This window comes from Saccoglossus kowalevskii, chromosome 21, assembly GCF_978046115.1.
Source record: "Saccoglossus kowalevskii chromosome 21, keSacKowa6.1, whole genome shotgun sequence".
Taxonomy (NCBI): Eukaryota; Metazoa; Hemichordata; class Enteropneusta; family Harrimaniidae; genus Saccoglossus; species Saccoglossus kowalevskii.
The window spans coordinates 16658356-16677765 of NC_140661.1; the positions used below are offsets into that span (position 1 = coordinate 16658356).

Sequence of the window (19410 nt, forward strand, 5' to 3'; positions counted from 1 at the left end):
TTCTTCCGATTATTTAATAATTACAAGATTCAATAAATCGAATCATTAGTTGATGACATGAAAAAAATATGGTATAGATAATGTTTTACAAACACTGTTCTATTATAATTAGATAATTCTATTATGTCAGTTCCGACATATGAAGTAACAACACATACACTTGTGTCATTTAATTCCAGACAGAAAAACGATTCTGGCTCACGTACACATGGTCACCGATAACTGTTGATGTCAATGAACTGGTGAATAAGTTTTGTTTTCAAGAGTGTACTTAAGATTCGATCTTTGCGCCGCGTCTTTTACAACTTGTAATAACTTTTGGCCGATAATGTAATAAAAAACGATAATAAGTTTAACTGATAATATTATAATTTGACCACCTGATATAACTGACCATGATAAATAAAATTTACCGATATTATGATATTGTTTTCAACCAGTAATTTAATAAAGATTTCCCTGGCTTTACTGATAGTATAATAACATCATACCATAATTTGTTAATATTCATGACGTAATATTTATTGACAGTCGACATGCGGTGTTTACATTTCACGTTGTTTGGGTTTAAATTAGAAATAGTGGGTGATTATATTAGTACGCTTAATAGAATGATAATAACCATGGGAACACTTCCTCACTTAAATTCTAAATCATGAAGCTACTCTGTTATGTGCGGTATCAAACTGTAGTATTACATATGTCCATATAGTATTGCATATGGTAGCATTACTATAGTATAGCCTATTTAATGCTAGAAATGTTTCCAGTATATTATATGGAAGTAGCATTATACAAATTTTCGCCAAAACAGATGTGGATAAGCAAGGTCAGGGCCATTGGACTTTGTGAGATTTTGTTATTGGTAATGACTGTACAAACCCTGCAAGGTCAAAAACTGGAGGGGGACTAAAGATTGCCAAAGATGCCCAGGGTAGCACCTACACTTTCAAGAAAAGGAGCGGCATTACTATCAAGGCCTAACATGCGTTAATTTTAATGACTGGCGTAGCTGACAGAAGACCACATGTATCAGTGTTATCGAAGGACTTGCGATCATCCATCCATTTCACTACTGGCCACTAATACATGATCCTAGCAGATGATGAAATAACACACTGAATTATAGTACATCATAATAATAATAATAATAAATACCAATATATACTGGTGGAACTTTAAATTCATATCAAAGGTTGTTACCCCCATACGTTATGGGTCGTCGAAGTACCACTCAGAACTAGCCCGTGTCCATTCATCTAGGCAAATTTAGTATTTCCTCCAAGAAACTGCAAATAAATTTTCAAGTTACTGCCAAAGGTATTATATTAAAGAAATATTGATGTCACAGTGTAACTCGGTGAAGTCTCTATCATCGCTATCGCTACGTAAATCGGTGTTAGTGTGCAAAGAGGTGGCATTACTGTGCAACTTGGTTGCGCATAACAAAGCATGGGGCTCATATGGGACACTGGCGGATGTTATAATTTACGTAATGGGAATCATAATCCTTGGAAATACATACATAATTTGTTAATTGCTTTAGTTTATAACAAAATAGCTGAATATTTGTCATAACAAAACTCATTTATTGTTATGATAACGTTCTTGAAATTGAACCATTTGTGAAGACAGTGGGTAAATTTATTTCAGTTATGAGTATAGTCGATTTCACCTTAATATTCGATTTAGAGAGAGGGGGCGGAATAGGCTCCAGTTTAGCCCAAATGGGAATAACAATATTGTGTTACAAAATACTTAATCATCTCAGTGGCTGTACGTAGGCAACGAATTAAAACAGGAATACATCAAATGCGATTGACAGTGTATGTGTCACCCTAAGCTAAGACAGATTTTCGGATCAGCCTCTTGCAAAACGTGTTTTTTTTCAGAATCCGATCTTGCTCGCTACTAGCCAAATGTAATACGAACGTTTGGGTTTTGTAGTGCACAGAGCGATTTTTTTTATTAATATTTGTAATTACAATACAGTCATCAAGTGGGGACGGTTTTATGAAATAATTTCAATTGATTAATTAAGGACTTTAATAAGTTTCACAAAATGTCTCACAATAAAATGTTATTAAAAACTGTTTTACTATTAGCGGAAATCGTCGTTTACGTTATTTTATGCTTCACATTCAAGGCTAAATCAAGATGTATTCAGCTGGATTTTTAATCAAGTGTTTAAATGATTCTTTCATCGCACTCTGGGATTTGCTACGAGTACTACATGAAACAACAATATTAAATGCACATCGCATTGTATTGTATTGTGTTTTATAAAACGGTCCAGTCTCCAGAGAGTACGTTCAGAAATATCATACGAGTATTAAGGGAATACGCAGAGAATTGTTTTGGTTGTTGATAAGTAACGAAGTCAACAAATCTGATATTTCATGACATAAAACAATATCGAGTATGGGGTGATGATCAATTTTATCAGTCGGGCCCTCTAGCTGCGAAGCGATTTGATGACGTCAACGGCGGCCATGGATGTCACGCCACTTTCAGCTTCCGATATTGTGTTTACACATTTACTATGAGTTTAAATGGCTACAAAATACACAGCCAAATACAGTTGCCCTTTCGAACGCCATTGCTTATTCATTTAATTTACGTCTGCTTTTTTGTGTCAATGAAGAATTTTTTAGAGCCATATATCTGGTCATCTTTTATGATATCTACACTTTATGCATAATACTTTATATATTATGGAACTATCATTCGATGTTCCCAATGGCCCGGTGATTATATCCTGTTATCACATCTCACTGTTGTTTCGCATGCTGTGATTGGTTGAGAATCGGTCACATGACATTGAATAAAAATGGATATTACATGGTATATTGCCCGCCAAGTGGATATTACATGGGTATATCACATGGATGACGTCACTGAAACTACTGCGCAACGATACTGCGCATAACAAATTGTCGTTCGCTGCACTGGTGCTGCCCCGGCCGCTGTTGTTTTCGGGGTTGCTTTCAAGGTTTTAAAGGAACTTTAGTCACTTACACGGCACTCTGACATTTCTATCTGTAGAGTGATCAAATAACTTGCGTTTGAGAATTTCTCAATTCATTTAAAAAATGTTATTCTCGATAAATTGAGTGATTCACACTGCTGTATCACGATTACTGAAAAGAGTATCCATGGCTGAAAATAACATTTACTGAGTGTATTTCGTTGTTTTTTCAGCAAACAGTGTATGTGTATTATTCAGTAATGTGAAACTTGTTATAATAGATTAAATAAAATATTGTATACTTCAAAAATAAGTATTGCTATTTTGTAGGAGAGCGGGTGTGAGTGATGTATGGTAGCTGTGATTGTCATGGTGGATGTCTGTTCGATGTGATAAAATAAATAACACATGGTCATTCGGGCAATATCACGATTTGCGTCTGCCCACGGGCTGTTGGTCATGACCATCATCCCTTGGGCGGGCAACAAATCGTGATATTACCCTCACAAACATGTTATTATTTAAATGTACACTACTCTTGTCCGACCTCGTTTAGAATATGCTATACACATCATCTGGTCGCCGCTTTTTAAACAAAGATGTTCAACAGTTTGAGAAAGTGCAGGAGGATCCTGATTAATGAGACCGATTGAAAGTACTCATTATACCAGGTATGGTATACCAACGCCTTCGAGGTGATCTTAATTGAAACCTACAAGAAACCCCATGATAAAGATAACGTTAACACAGTTCCTCAGTTCCTTCAAGTCGGGGCCACATTTGAGAATGGATGGTTTCTCGACTGACATAGAAAACGTTTTTTAACGTCAACATTTCTGCATAAGAGTTAATTCTTTTAAAAAACGTTTTAGAACCACACTCGAGGGAGTGTTACATTGCACTATTGGCTGAAAAAATTATCTATGTTGCATTAATTAATATTCATGAGCAATGACAAAAAAACATTTTCAGTTAAAACATGGCAGTTTGAAATCGAATAATTATATCGTTAAGAGCTGAAACAATAATCGAAAAACTGATGTAAAAGTGTTTTTGAGACATATTTTTTTTATCAGAGTCCAGCGTCTGTTGGTAACCACGGGTTTCTTCTTTAACCTTGTCCTAGCAAGTTACAAAACTCGTGGAGAATGCAGAGGATCGTTGACTCAGATATTTCACTATAGTACTATTGCCCCAAATTGCCAGTGACAAGTTACCTAATTAGTATGCATTTCGAAAAAAACACTGTGTCTGTGCATGCGCAGTTTGAAATATCACAATTTTGACACCGAAAACAATAGAATTAAAACGTCGTACGGACGTGTTCGAGAGTGTTACGGACACGTTCGAATGTCTTTAACATTTGGAAATTGTGCGCCACGTTTGCGTCTTAATCGAACGCTTTCCTTTGTTTACTTCAGGTGAAGTAGTGGAAATGAAGTTCACTCACTGAATGTAAAAGTTCCCACAGCACCAACTCCATGTCAAAACTATTGATATGCATTCGTTTCAAGTTTCGATTTCAAACAGCGTACTCATCTTAGTTTAGTTTACTGTTCGACAACGAAGATTATGCCTTGTGTGTATAGCAACACTATACTATATCAGAATAAAAAAAAACAATTGACAATTTCCCTCGTAACTTCATTGTTATTGGTGATAAACAATACACACACATAGTATAGTTTTTGTTTTATTTACTGTCATGTGGGGGATTTTACGTTGACATCAGTGTAATCATGGATGATGCATAGAGTGTTCATAGGGATACGATAGCATAAAAGGGTGGTTATGCCTTTAAACGCCATAACTTTATCCGCAACATCTTTGGTGCGACGGTTTGACCGATTTTTTTTTTCCTTCTAAATATTTAATCTGTACTGACGAATTGTGCATTTATACATACATTATGATATGTTGTATGATTGTAATCGAAAAACTAATAAAGGCCATTTATTCGTTTCACATACTAGACAAATGAGGTGGTGGCGTAAGGCCCGGTTTATCTAGTTTACATCTAATGTCATGTCTGAAATATGAACAACACAAAAAGTCAAAACATGCTTAAAAATAAGACATCAACATAATATAGCAGAAGTGCAGTCATGATTGTATTGTATGTTGTTGTTTTTTGTAAATGTTTGTAAATGCAGTTTTGTAATTTAATGTTTTGTAATTTTTTTGTTTATTCATGTTGTTCATCTTGTTTTGTTTTGTGGTTTTATTTAGTGATCTCACTGTACAACTGTTGTGCCAGTAAATAGGTTCATAGTAAATTCAAGTTGATTGTAACCTGGTGCTCGAATGTACATTGTAAAATTGTCCTGTGCATTTTTTTTGACGATTGCAGTAGAAAGAAAGCACAGAGAGCGGAAAACACTTGTACTACCACAGGACAACACCGGTACAAATGTGATTACAGCACGACGTGAAACAGTTACAAATACTGCATGTTTTAATTCGTATCATCAGTACTGGGTGAGTCCGCAATGGATTATTTCGGTGGCTGCATGCATGTCAAATATTCCCCCTGAAGAATATTCACACTTATTGTGCTAAAACCTCTAAATGTACGGAATATATTCATAGCTTCCAGAATAGATCAATCACGTAGTTACCCGGGTTTCCATGGTTACAATCAGTCATCTTGCAGCGTTGTGTTAATTTTAGAAATGTAATTAGGGTAAAAAGGACGACATACTGACCATTATTACGCGATAATAGGGAAATGACGCGGATGTGTGCAATAATATTACGATTATAATACCCCCAAAATGAATATACTTGAATATACGTGCTGTTGTAGCTTGTAAAAGAGCTCGGTGGCATGGTAAGTGAATTGTGCATCGTATGCGTTTGTATTTCAGTTACGCGTATAACGTTCACTTGTAAAATCATTGAGAGTTTGTTTAGATGATCCATACAAATGTGGTATTGAACATGCCTCAGTCACACGCATGCTTGTTTTTGTATTCGTGCATTGAACTCAATCTTCTGATAACAGGGCTGCATGCGGTACCGATTGACCAATAGACCACTTTCCCGGAAGTAGCGAGCCTGGGATGCAGACATACGCCTAATTTGTCATAAAAGACAAACATGTAATTGTACAGATATTCGGTAGATAGAAGAGAATTTTATTTTCGTGACGTCGATTGGTACACCCAGAAGCATAATATATCACGCGTGCCTGTTTTATGTTACACCCCAAAACGGTATGCGCGCATACGAAACGCCGCAGCTTCGACTTCCGGGAAAGTGATCTGTGAGGTCTCGGCGTTTCCGCAATGAGAAGCGCGTATCGCAACAGACATGCGCGTTGTCATGGTGCCCTCCGGCGACAATACATAGTCCGTTAACGGACATGATAAAGTTGGTAGAGGGCGCTGAAACATCGATTTCATGCATGACAATCAATCCCGTTGAAGTGTTTTGTTTAGATGGTCTATCGGAAACTGAAGATGTTGCTCAGGTTTACTGGTATGTGCGAGATGTTATGGTGGAACGAGTTTAAGGATAATGTCGTGAATATTCATCAGATACACATTGTAAGCACGTACTCACGCACATATAACCTGATATGGTCGGCGATAGTTATTGCGCCCTCGCCGACGGATACACTCGGAAGCAGCTACGCCTCACACAATGCTGTACTTCAAGTATTCTGTTATATCCGACACAGCTGTCGGCTCCAATCAGATTGCAGAAACTGTTGATCATGGCAGCCATCACACAATAGCCACTCATAACACGTTCCTCGTAATATATCATTTAACAAAATGTTGGACCATTCCCGACCACTATTGACAGATCGCTTGAAAAACAAACATATTAATCCTGCGAGAATTAGTTACGTATTCTTTACCACGCGTTTAGAATTACACTTTCTTTGGCTTCGTTTATATTTAATTCTGTTTTAATATATGATTGCCATTGAAAATACTATACGCAATCCGGGGTCGAAATTAAAAATTCAGCTGAAGTCTGGAAGATTACATCCAGGCTCTTTTTAGGGTGACTCAAAGTTGCAGACATTTATTGCATTTCACGACGAGGCTCCTCGTGAGTCGTCATTTGCATACAAGAAGTATCCTAGTGACGTCACCAGGATACATTGCTGCACAATGTAAACACGTTACTGTGGTACTGTGGCGCAGTTCTGTATAACGCCTCAAGATCCAAAATATTGTCTTTTGTCTTTTATTTATCTAAAATAAACTATTTTTAAATAATGTTGGACGACAAATATTACGCTGCGGTAACAACTTGATTCATTTATGCAGACGTTCGGACCCATTTCTCGTCGGTATATTAATTACACGACCTGTCATCGTGGCTTACAATAGCATATTTTGAGTTTGCATTCTGTTTGATACATATTAAATCAATGTGAAAATCATCTTTGGAAAGAGAAATAGAAGAATACCAAAGCGTTTTGTACATTTAAATGTTTTTGTTTTCATGTTTCAAAGTACGCTTTGACGTTTGGTGGCGTAGTTCTACTCCGGGAGATATCATAAAGCCTGAAACAGTCGATAAAAATATAGGATGGGGTCGATGCTACAACTCGGAACCTTTTTTTTATTTACTCGATTATTTAATTTTAATTGTTTGCAAATTATATTCATTTCAGGGCAACAGAAAACAAATACATCAGTTTTGAGTTTTATATATATTATATATACATGTACATATATATGTAGGTGGTAATTTCACATGCACTTTAATGTCTCGTTTGAGAAACTACAAATAACACAGGAAGTTGAATTCAACTCAAACATACTAAATGTCTTTGCGGGAGTAGGTAAATGCTGTACTTTCGGCCTATGTACGGCCCTATTTTTGTTGGTTGTTTCACAAATTGAGCTAATTCACGATGAAACATCGTCAGAATAAGTTGTTCAACTTGATAAGGGAATCATTTTCTGCATATAAAAATGCTTCCCTACAAGGAATTATCGGGAAGGTGTTATGCGCTCTTTTGTTAGGAGGTTATCTCACTCCAGGGATACTCATACGACGCTGATAAGGTGATGATTGGTGCCAGACATATAGTTGGATACGGTTGGTCATACTGTTTGAGGCTGTTATGGACTATATCGCCCCCAATAAATGAAACAAGAACTATTGTGATGTAACGAACCAACATGATACGATATAATACAATTTACTATAAGATGGTCGATCGAAGCAACTGTCCATTGCGCGATATTCTTATCGCGGGTCACTGGAAATCTCGCGAGACATTGCAACTGAGTAATTCAGTGCCAGAGAGTGAGCACGACAGCGGGAACGGACACTATATAATCGAACATTTCAGAGAACTCATTGCAATTCACTTCTTTGACTGCTTTTTAGTATGTAACCGGGTGTTTTGAAGGGTAGCGATATCAAAATTGCATAAAACATTTAAAAAATATGTGTTACAGTTGCTATGATATCAACGTAAACCTCGAGATACTAGTACTTAATCTCCTACTTACACGTTGTCTGATTTGTTATCAAAACTAGTCTAGAGTAAGTATGTATACATAGGGCAGAATACGGGAAAGAAGCTTGAAAATTGTGTACACTGGTCCATGGGCGGCGCTATTTTGTTTGGATTGTTTCACAAATTATGATAAGCGAGGAAGCTTATCGTGATACAACACTTTCAAAAATGTTATTCAATAATTAGGTAATCACCAATGGACTGAAAATAGTTTTAGTGAGCATGTTTGTTTAGATTCATTTTGATGAGATGGCGTCCAAGTCCTCTATGGCGCAATCTTGAACCCCGATCAACTCATGTGTGACTATTATCATTCGGCGCCTATTGCATTCATTTGGCTAAATTTGTTTGTGTGCTCGAGATGGTGACAGTGCGCGATGGAACTTCGAACGAGGCTACAACTTGCTGACGTAATCAGACAGCACATCATACGCAACGGAACTCCCCAAATGGTTTATTGTACAAATCTTCCACGCAGAGTTAAATTATACTTTTGGTGTTTACTTTGCGGTGAACGAATGTTGGAACAGCGGATGTTGGCTTACCATTCGCAAAGTATCGACTGAACTTCAACATAATCGCATTAACATAATACTTTAATTTTGTTGGGATTTTTTCTTCCCATTATGTATATCGTGTGTCCACAATAATTTCGTCAAAAGTTCAAGTGCACGTATAAATGTGACGCAAACAATAACAATCTGAACATCACTTTAACAAGGTCGGTGATTTGGGGAAAATATTGTTCTTTACATGTTTTTATTATGAAAGGGTCATGTTTCATATCTCGTTGAGACTCTGTATTAATTGCGTAATGTAAACATATGATTAACCTACAAACGATGTCAGGGGACGTTTCATTTTTGATATTGCTAATTGATAAAATATAATAATCTCCCACGGTGTCAAAACTGAGAAAAGTCGCAAGTATTTTGTGTGAATCATGATGTATTGAGCATTTTTAAGCAGACACGTTTATTTTGCTTTGCTTTGTTTTCTTTTCTTTATTCGAATCGTTTCGATAAAATTACACTGCTTATAATCGTATTTCTGTCATGAATTTGTTTTTGCGTATCAGTTAACCGACTTAATTAGCTGATTATTAGCGAATTGCTATGTTATGTCTGTCATCGTTCAGGCCTATTTGAAGTTTTGGACGGAACTTGGCTCAGTGATTTGGAACTAATTACGAGATATCCGTCGCTATTTTGACAGTTGGTTTCCATAGTTATTAATGTAGTGAACGATTAATCAAAAGATATGACGTATTCAGTACTTAGTGTGATTGGCTTTATGATTGAAGGTTACGCCCTAGAGTCTTTTTACTGCTTTGTAATTAGTTAGAGTTTTGAAAATGAATAAAGAGAGTTTGAGTTGGTCTTGGGGAGCACAGCACGAGAGACGCAGTCGAGGGCAGTCCTGGAGAGCCTTGGGGCGAGGGTTGACGTAGTCTAAGAGAGTTTTGGGTCAGCCTTAGGATAGTCTTGGGGATTTTTCCCCAGGTCGCTGTGTCTTATAGAGTGCTCCACAGATCGACTAAGACGAGAGTTGAAACGTATTTCGTTGAGTGCGTCTTATTTGACTGTAAGGTATAAGTGACTTTCCCGATCCCATACCTCAAGGGGACGCGATAGAGAGACGAGACGAGATTCCCCCCTGACACGTGTGGAGACCCCTAGAGGAAAAGAATTTACCCCTGATATTTCCACATTTTTTCACGCTGAAGATTCCGTCAAGAAATCTCCGATACGGCTTCTACTCGCCACTGTACACAAGACCGGATCTAAGTTGCTGTGTTCTGCAACGTTCCCATGGCTATTAAACAGTTTTGACTTCATACCAAGTTTTTATATAAAATATATAAACAAATAAACTACTAGACCACGATTAATATAGTGTATTTGAAAAAACAAACAAACATGTAATCCCTCAGTCGGAGGTTAAAATTTTGCCAATGACAGACTAATTTCGGGACTACAAGCGCGCCACCATCGGCAGCAATCCGTTTTTATTTATTCGGTGAGCTCACCATACAAATTCTCTGCTAAGCGAGAGTTGACAGAAGTAACAAAAGAGAGTTATAATTTAAATACATGAGACACCAGTAGCTCGAATCAACTACATTTATTTCTAATTAAACTTACTAAGGCATATGATAAAACTATTGTGGATTAAATGCGGCTTTCGCCGTACGACTTCCAGCCACAGAAGTCGCGCCTAGCCCATAAGATGATTGCATCGGAAATAGTTACAATGATTCTCTTAATGTATCAATAGCATATTACACGAACTTTTTACGATGGGGCACCTGTGATCGTCGGTCACTCGTCTAATCGTCTCACCTTGTGCCGATGATATATCACTGTTAGAAAACAATGTCATTCAGGCAATGAAAATAATAAACATAAATAAACCTGAACCGTATTTACGTATACTCATCAACCGATACATAATGAGTTGCGTGTTTCGGTCAATAATGTCTGTAAAAATTCAAACAACAGTGACTAACTATTGCAGACTACGTGTGCCCTTGACATACACCATTCAAGTATAGGCGTTAAGTAGATTAATATTTCCCAAAGTAAATTGCACGAATGTAAACTTGAAATACGCGGTGAAAAATATGTGTATATATTTTACGTAAAAAAAAATACTAGTACAATACAAGTTCTTTACATATGGACATTATTTCAGTATGTCTACCAAAAGACATGACGCAAATTGAAGATACATTATAGAAGTCAACATTCAACGATTTGTGATAAAACTAATAATAATGATATGTTGATAATAAAAATATCGCTGTCAATAAATTAATACAAAAAAAGTGAATAAATACGATTTAAAAACAAACAAGATTTGTCTTCATCTGACTTCGTGGATCTAATTCATTCGAGGGCCAGTTTCTTCTGAAAAAAAAAGCAGTAACATTATGAATTATAGTGCAAAAGTTGAAGCGTCGTGTCTCATTCTGGTCCCATGCTTCAAATACAACGAATGTAACAACCCGCCAGAGGCAATTATACCACGAGATTTGAACCTGTTTCATAACATGCGCACACGAGCGATAACGAATGTGCATATGAAGTGAAGTGGTCAAAATCGAGTGGTATACTCCGTCTACGGTGTTGATTATTTCTATTATATTATACCACCTTGATTTTTATAGGTAATTCTGAGATACAGAAATAACTTTACTGTCCAAAATATTATGTGTAAATGTGACACGGCATCTGAAACGTTACATTTGTAACGGTGGTTAAATTGAAATGGGCCCTGGAACTAGCACACAATTCGCACCTGTGATTGGTATTCCCGTATTGCGTGGTTTATTCGTGCAGTTTCTTGTTAGGTAGTATATGTAAAATCGTCTCAATCGACATAATTTAAAGCAAATATATAGATGTCGATTAGCGCCGTACGCTCCGATTGCGCCATGAGACCACTAACAACAGTTACGGGAGTTTATATAGCAAATGTACATATCTAGAAATTCTAAAAGTTTGTGAAAAAGACGATTAGTGATTTTCGCGACCTTTTTTGATAGTTTCAATGCTTATTTTCAGGCGTTTTTTTTTTAAATCTCGCTTACTTCAGATTACACAATTTAATTTTTACATAATTCACTGCAGTCCGTGACGTCATTGGTTAGCAATACGTCTGATTGAAAAGCACGTGGAATGGAACATTCATTGCATAACACCTCGCATAGATAAATCAGTTGCTCTTTTCTTATGATTGATTACATACGTTGCCCCGCCTTTAGATTGAAGACCGGATATGATCTGATAGCATCTATCTTTTGTCGAAGACGCACAAACACACATTTTGATTGGCTAGATGATGTGGCTGGACAGCCAATAAGAAAGCGTTACCCGAGATAACTAACACAAATTGTCTATCGGTACATATTGCATAGAGTGCTACATAATATATATCGACCTATGACGTGAACATACTTTCATCAAAACATTTTTACATATAAATAATAATAAATGCATTTAATCCGATAGTGTTGCAATTTTATTGCGGTCGTGAAGGACGGAAATACTTATGAATGTAATGTATAACGTCAGGTAAAGTCTTTATGCAACACGTAACACTAAACGTGTTCTGTTTTATAAATACGTCATCAACGAATTATTTGTTCACGTCCACGTTAACAATTTGCAATTAATTGACAATTTACGCATAACACTACGATAAAGACTTTCCGTTTTCGACATTGTGAAATTCTTTCGTTCATGCCGAAAATACAGTATATTTTAACAAATATAATTTTATTTATTAAAATTATTGTTTATACGTGAGTTTTTGAACACACAACCTTGTCTATAATTTCATTCAGCTCATTTCAGTCATAATTCAAGACAAATAAAAGTAAAAAATATAGAGAATATAGCAAATTATCTTTTTTTCTGTAATATTGTTGTGTAATCGGTAATCACAATTTTTTTTTATGGGTGCATGGGGAATACATTTTGTTATGAATTATTCTAAATATAAATTATCTTGTAAAAACCTTTTTTTCAGTATTTGTTTCTCCCCCAAAACAAAAGAATTTCACAATGTCTTTATCGTAGTGGTGCATGTCTGTTCAGAAGGGACGCGTGTTTGTCAATGGATTGCCTGAAAATGCGTTTCAAAATACCCAAATTTGTACTACTAAAAAGACGTCACGACAATAGAGAACATGAACACCGCTTACCGACAAATAGTCCCAAATATTGCTTCTGTGGTTTTTCTGTGTTTGCTGGTGAATGTTATTAGCACCTCCGTCACTTCTACCAAATCTAAAAAAATTAAGTCAAAAATATGCATATGTAATATATGTCATTTTGATATATGAGCGTTCTTGTTTAATCACGTTAACAGTCACGTGTTGAATTATTATCTTAAACGTTTTATGTACACGCTGTAGATTTCATTACTTTCGCAATTCATGTAGGTATATCCACAACTAATCTGCATATCCGGCGATATACAGCTTAATAATTAAACCGTGAGATCAGAGCAACAACTCATTACAGTATTCTTAGAAGCTATCAATAAACTCGATAAGATCAGCTTTGTCAAAAACTATTTTGAGAATTTCTCGTTTCAGCATGATTCAATGCATTACGGCCAATTTTATCACATTGATGCGCCCTTGACATTGATGTAAGTCGCAGCTAAAATAGAGAAAGCCTAAATATATATTAATATATATCCCGTAATCTCAAGTTTAGCCACGAATTAACTATAAATATATGTATGTATATCTTGCACTAAAAAGCACTTTGTAATGACCGTGAAAGGGCTATTCATATAACTACGTCAGATTGCAGGACTTATGACGTCGGGACATGTACTGTCAATTACATACTCCCGCCGAGGGAATGATGGGAATGGTGGGAATGATCCTATGTACACGAGCTTGCGGTAGTAATGACGCCTTTGGGGATGACGATCATGCACGGAAATAAGACACTCTTATCACGAGAAGTAGAAGACGATCATCCTCTCTGATGTCGAGATAACAGGTAATCCAACATCGTTAATTCCATGTGCTCGATACATACATACATGAATATTTAACCTGTACGAAATCTCATAGGATCGTTGCCGATTGACAGAGGGAGTGTAAACTGCTAAACGGTCCAGGTCCACGTGGCCTCGTATCTGATGGACTCTTTACGTCAATGGTTTAACTCTCATCACTGGATTGAAGAAGTCTTTTATGCAAATTTGGATACCCACTTTTACTTGTCTGCTCGTCAGTAATACAAATTATACGACTTTTTAATGAAGTACGACGGAGTGAATTCTCTGACGCATTTGGTTCATCTACCACATTTCAGTATGGGCAGTGGTTTACCATGGAAAGTAAACATGTGGATAAACTAAAATGCTAGATTCAATGATAAATCTTAAATGTGACGTTTTTTTTTTAACGGAGTGTAGTTTGGCTGAGTCCTAAAATTGGTACTCTCATTCAATTCAATTATTGGAGTCTCGGATTTTATCTCTTTCTTGAGTCAGCCTTCTTCAGCAAAAGTGTTAGCAATATTTATATTTATCAATAGTTCTGTTACAATTTATCAATGTTGAAAGCAAGCAACTTCAATGACGTCGGTGGCTTTGTCGTTTTATTCAGTGTTCCCTGGGTACCATTTATTTGCCGTACAACGACGAAGAACCCTATCGCCTCCCAACACACGCGATTGTCCCAAATACGTGGCAGTTTACAGGGATTTAGAATGCATCCAAATTGTCCACACCCTCGCTGAATCACTTGATCGTTTATAAGGAATGAAGCGATTCACAAAAATCTGTATATCAACTCATCTGAAATGACCAACAAATGTTTCTCGTTTGTATCAGAATGTACAAGCAAATTAAAAGAAAAACAAGACGTAACCACAGGTCCACTTCAAGTTGGTTGGTCGAGGGATACACAAGTGCGGTCTGAATATCGCGTAGAAAAGAGTATATTTTTCGAAGTTTGCGTATCCGTGAAAAACCTGAAAAAAGGAAGACTGATTCATGAGTCAAGTAGGACGACAAGACAACTTGACACCAAAGTATTTTGGCAGTCACGGTGGAAGACATTGTTGTCTTGGATATCCCACATTAACCAAACAAATCAAATGTACAGATATATTCCTTGTTTTGTCAAAAATAAAGATGTTTTCATTTTCCAAAAAATTCCGCACTTTATCAACTCACATGTCGTATGTCTACAGTTATACATTACCACATCGCTCCAAAACCACTTCGTATTTAGTGTGTACTAATTTACGTATTTTTGTGTATTTTCAATTATTTACACATAAGACACAGCAAAAAAAAATAAAGAACCAAATGCACTTGATTTGACACTCCAGGCCACCTACCTATCCAGCGACTCTGTGACAGCCTATGTACTTGCCTAATCTCGAACGGTTGATTGCCTGTTATGGACGCCATATATCGTACAGTATAATCAGTTCCGAATAACTCGAAACACACTTGACGCATGGCTAGGGCATATGTCTGACAAAATTACTTCCATTATTATTAAGTCCCAGATAATAACGAACACATGCTATCATTACATTGGAGAAGCAATCTCAGAGCGGAAAACGGTGAAGGTCAAAAGAAACGCGGGCATAAAACGCCAGTAGCCAAAACGGAGTCGTTTAAGGTTCAACTGAAAAGGGGAAATGACATGAACGAGAAATTCTAGTGTAGAGAAATAAATTGACTGGTGCCTGTAAATTCATAAACCGAATTATTGTAAACCAAAACATTGTGAACGAATCACTTGCGTTTTTATCAAATCAGGTTTGAACAAGTTAACGTTGTCACTGGTAACGAAAACGAACGATTAAATTAACAATGAATTTCGACAACGCATTAGTATTTATGAACAAATACACTGTAATCCGAAGATTTTAAACTAATCCACACATATAACAAACAGCTAGCATATGCATAAACCCTACGGCTTGTATTAAACAATTTCTTGACAAATGATTGAAATTTAAACTTTGCGGATTATTGCTATTCCGCAATTGTATTCACGTGTTCTATCATTATCTCATTGAACAAATTCGCGAGGAAAACCCATCGAAAAAATGTTCGCCCTTTCGGTCAATCTCCCTGACTGAAAATGATAAACGAACGACTGAAACAATACAAATTACTGTACATATTTATTTATGGTCATCGGTGTGTGACATTCAGGGATTAAAGACAACATATGACGTCCTTTTGTTCAAAAGAATAAATATATGAGGTCAAAGAGAGCAAACTCGAGGTCATTGACAATCTGAAAACGGACCGCCACCGCACATTAACCATTCCCTGGAGTACTACTTGCTTCTCCTAAAAACGCGAGATAAATGCGTTTATTTGAAAAAAAGTACCAATTTTATGATCAGCTAAATCCGGACATTTCCCCCACACTTAGGTATCATTTTTAATGAATGGGAACAACGTATAAAACACGCTCTGTGTATTTATGTATTTAATATAGACTTATACCATGTAATCATAAACGTGGAAACACAAAAGCTTGTAAAACAATGCGAATACATGTATTAATATGAATATGAATAGTATGATGTTCACTGTCGACGCAAATGGTACAGCTTAACAATCTCAGACACCTATTTCGAATTATTTCCTTGCACTTTCATATCTTAATTCTAAAATGTGTTCGTTTCTGTTATATGAAGACAGTTTCGAAACAATATTCTTCTAATTGCGATATTCTAGGTATTAACCAACTACATTCACTAATTTTCTCTATGATTCGAGCTGTTGAGTTTTACAGAAATCACATGACAATATAGAATGCTCTACCCACGCCTATATTATAAATAAAACACAAACTAAGATTTATCTATACTTCGATAATGACTTTATACGATCTAATACCCTAAACGCTTGACGTATCCACTAACCACAAATTGACTTTATACGATCTAATACCCTAAACGCTTGACGTATCCACTAACCACAAATTGACTTTATACGATGTAATAACCTAAACTCTCGACGTATCCACTAACCAGAAATTGACTTTATACGATGTAATACCCTAAACGCTCGACGTATCCACTAACCAGAAATTGACTTTATACGATGTAATACCCTAAACGCTTGACGTATCCACTAACCACAAATTGATTTTATACGATGTAATACCCTAAACGCTCGACGTATCCACTAACCACAAATTGACTTTATACGATGTAATACCCTAAACGCTTGACGTATCCACTAACCACAAATTGACTTTATACGATGTAATACCCTAAACGCTCGACGTATCCACTAACCAGAAATTGACTTTATACGATGTAATACCCTAAACGCTTGACATATCCACTAACCACAAATTGACTTTATACGATGTAATACCCTAAACGCTCGACGTATCCACCAACCACAAATTGGCTTTATACGATGTAATACCCTAAACGCTCGACGTATCCACTAACCACAAATTTACTTTATACGATGTAATACCCTAAACGCTCGACGTATCCACCAACCACAAATTTACTTTATACGATGTAATACCCTAAACGCTCGACGTATCCACTAACCACAAATTGACTTCATACGATGTAATACCCTAAACGCTCGATGTATCCACTAACCACAAATTGACTTCATACGATCTAATACCCTAAACGCTCGACGTATCTACTAACCACTCAATGCAATGCATCTTTCTAGGCATGTTAGTAAACTATATAGTGAGAATATCATGTTATAATAACATAACGATAAATGTGTGAAACAGGTTACAAAATCATGCTCATCGATTTAACTGTGCCTACATTTGAGCTTAGTAAGTCACATATACGTACAGACACACATCGGCCAGGCATATTCATAAAAAAGATTGTCAACACAATCTAGTTTGTCCTGAATTTCTAAACCTGAAAAGTGTGATACAAATGTTTGCGTCGCTTTCGTTACCACATGACTATGTGTTCGTTTTAGTAATCATGATTACGCAATACTAGTATAACTTGAATACTGTGATTACGTGAGAGACTATATGGGGGTGACACAGTAGAAGTTGCATTCTCATATACGTTAATTTGATGGAGATCGCTCGGGATATTTAGATTTAAATATAGATTGGAACTTGTATGTATTATGTACATATAATTCGAATACACTTAGTTTTAACATCGTTTAATTAGATTTAACGCACCAGTTGTTTCGGCGCTTTCCTGAAGCTGATGCAAGATTCAGAAATACCCGATATGAGACTTGAAATATGCAGTATTTAAACTATCTTCCTGGTATCATGTATGAACAGTTGTACGTATAAAATATACACATACATATTTTGAAACATAAAACATGGGATTAGATATTTTTTATTTTATTTTACGGGAAATGTTTTCCTTGAGGGAAGAACTGCACATGCAATCATACAATGTTAGTCGAGAACATCTTAAATAGTATTCACAATGTATGTTCATTTCAACTGATTCCATGTCGTATTATATAAAATTTGTATTTTAAAATTAGTTAACCATTTGTTTCTATGTTAATTTTTGCGCTACCGAATTTATAACCCAAATGACACTAATCAAATATACAATACAGCTTGTTTTAGAGTTTGATTATTTTTTTATCACCTACTAACGCAAGAAAATTATGCGAAAATTAACACCAGTTTACATTTTGTCGTATATACAAACATATGTATAAGTTTTACTCACCTTTGTATATCAGCGTATTGTCGATAAAGCGACAACTCTCGCAGATACCGATCCCACTCGGCTAAACTGGCGCCTCTGCTTGGTGCAGTCGGTGCTTGGTAATCACTTGCATCTCGCTGAACCCTTGCTGACAGCCTCTCATCCCAGCAAACCACCATACACACCAGCGAAGCAAGGAGTAAAATAGTTTTCAGATCCATGGTGTGGAAATTCTTCTAATGACTAGAGGCGCAGAGGAACGTCGGAAGTATATATGCTGAAAGCAGGCAATCATGCGGCAGATTTAAAGGTGTGACAATCCGCACATCAGGTCTGATTTTACGTACGTATGCGTCAAATTTAAGATCATTGGTGTCATATGTTTTTATTTGCGTAGGCCAAGTGTTTTACGACAATAAAATTGTAAATTACGTGTATCGATCGCAGGGACGATTAATTGTCTGGGTGCTATCTGATGAAGTGATGCCTAAAGACAAATAGTCCACACTCGTAGTCATCACATTATCTCCGCAAATGGAAAGTTAGTAGTCCCTGACGATGCGGGGACATCACTAACATAGTTAATATGCAATTACGTTTTTTTCTTAGGGTTAGTGTAATTGCTGCAACAGCGACTGGTCATTTTAAAAACTCTCGATGCCCCAGTCCCACTTTACATACACTTCAAACGCGATTTGTATTACCGCTGAAAGGTCTTCTTATGATATACACGATTCAATAATAATCAACAAGTATTA

At 36.4% G+C, this 19410-nt stretch overlaps 1 protein-coding gene across 1 annotated transcript; it reads right to left on the reverse strand.

Annotated features, from left to right (window-relative positions):
- Positions 1-11069: 11069 nt before the first annotated feature.
- On the reverse strand, positions 11070-19046 carry LOC100367855 (uncharacterized). Its single transcript, XM_002741926.4, has 3 exons — positions 18674-19046; positions 13168-13252; positions 11070-11368 (listed from the first exon to the last, which is right to left on the reverse strand). The coding sequence occupies exons 1-3, from the start codon at positions 18871-18873 to the stop codon at positions 11348-11350; spliced, it is 306 nt and encodes a 101-aa protein (XP_002741972.1). The 5' UTR covers positions 18874-19046; the 3' UTR covers positions 11070-11347.
- Positions 19047-19410: the final 364 nt, after the last annotated feature.

Bases quoted from the DNA above. Each gene is read 5' to 3' on its own strand.
- LOC100367855 (XM_002741926.4), bottom strand. From the start codon at position 18,873: ATGGATCTGAAAACTATTTTACTCCTTGCTTCGCTGGTGTGTATGGTG. The intron at 13,253-18,673 runs GTGAGTAAAACT...TAATTTTTTTAG, and splicing joins CAATACGCTGATATACAAAG to ATTTGGTAGAAGTGACGGAG. The intron at 11,369-13,167 runs GTAAGCGGTGTT...TTTTTTTTTCAG, and splicing joins ATATTTGGGACTATTTGTCG to AAGAAACTGGCCCTCGAATG.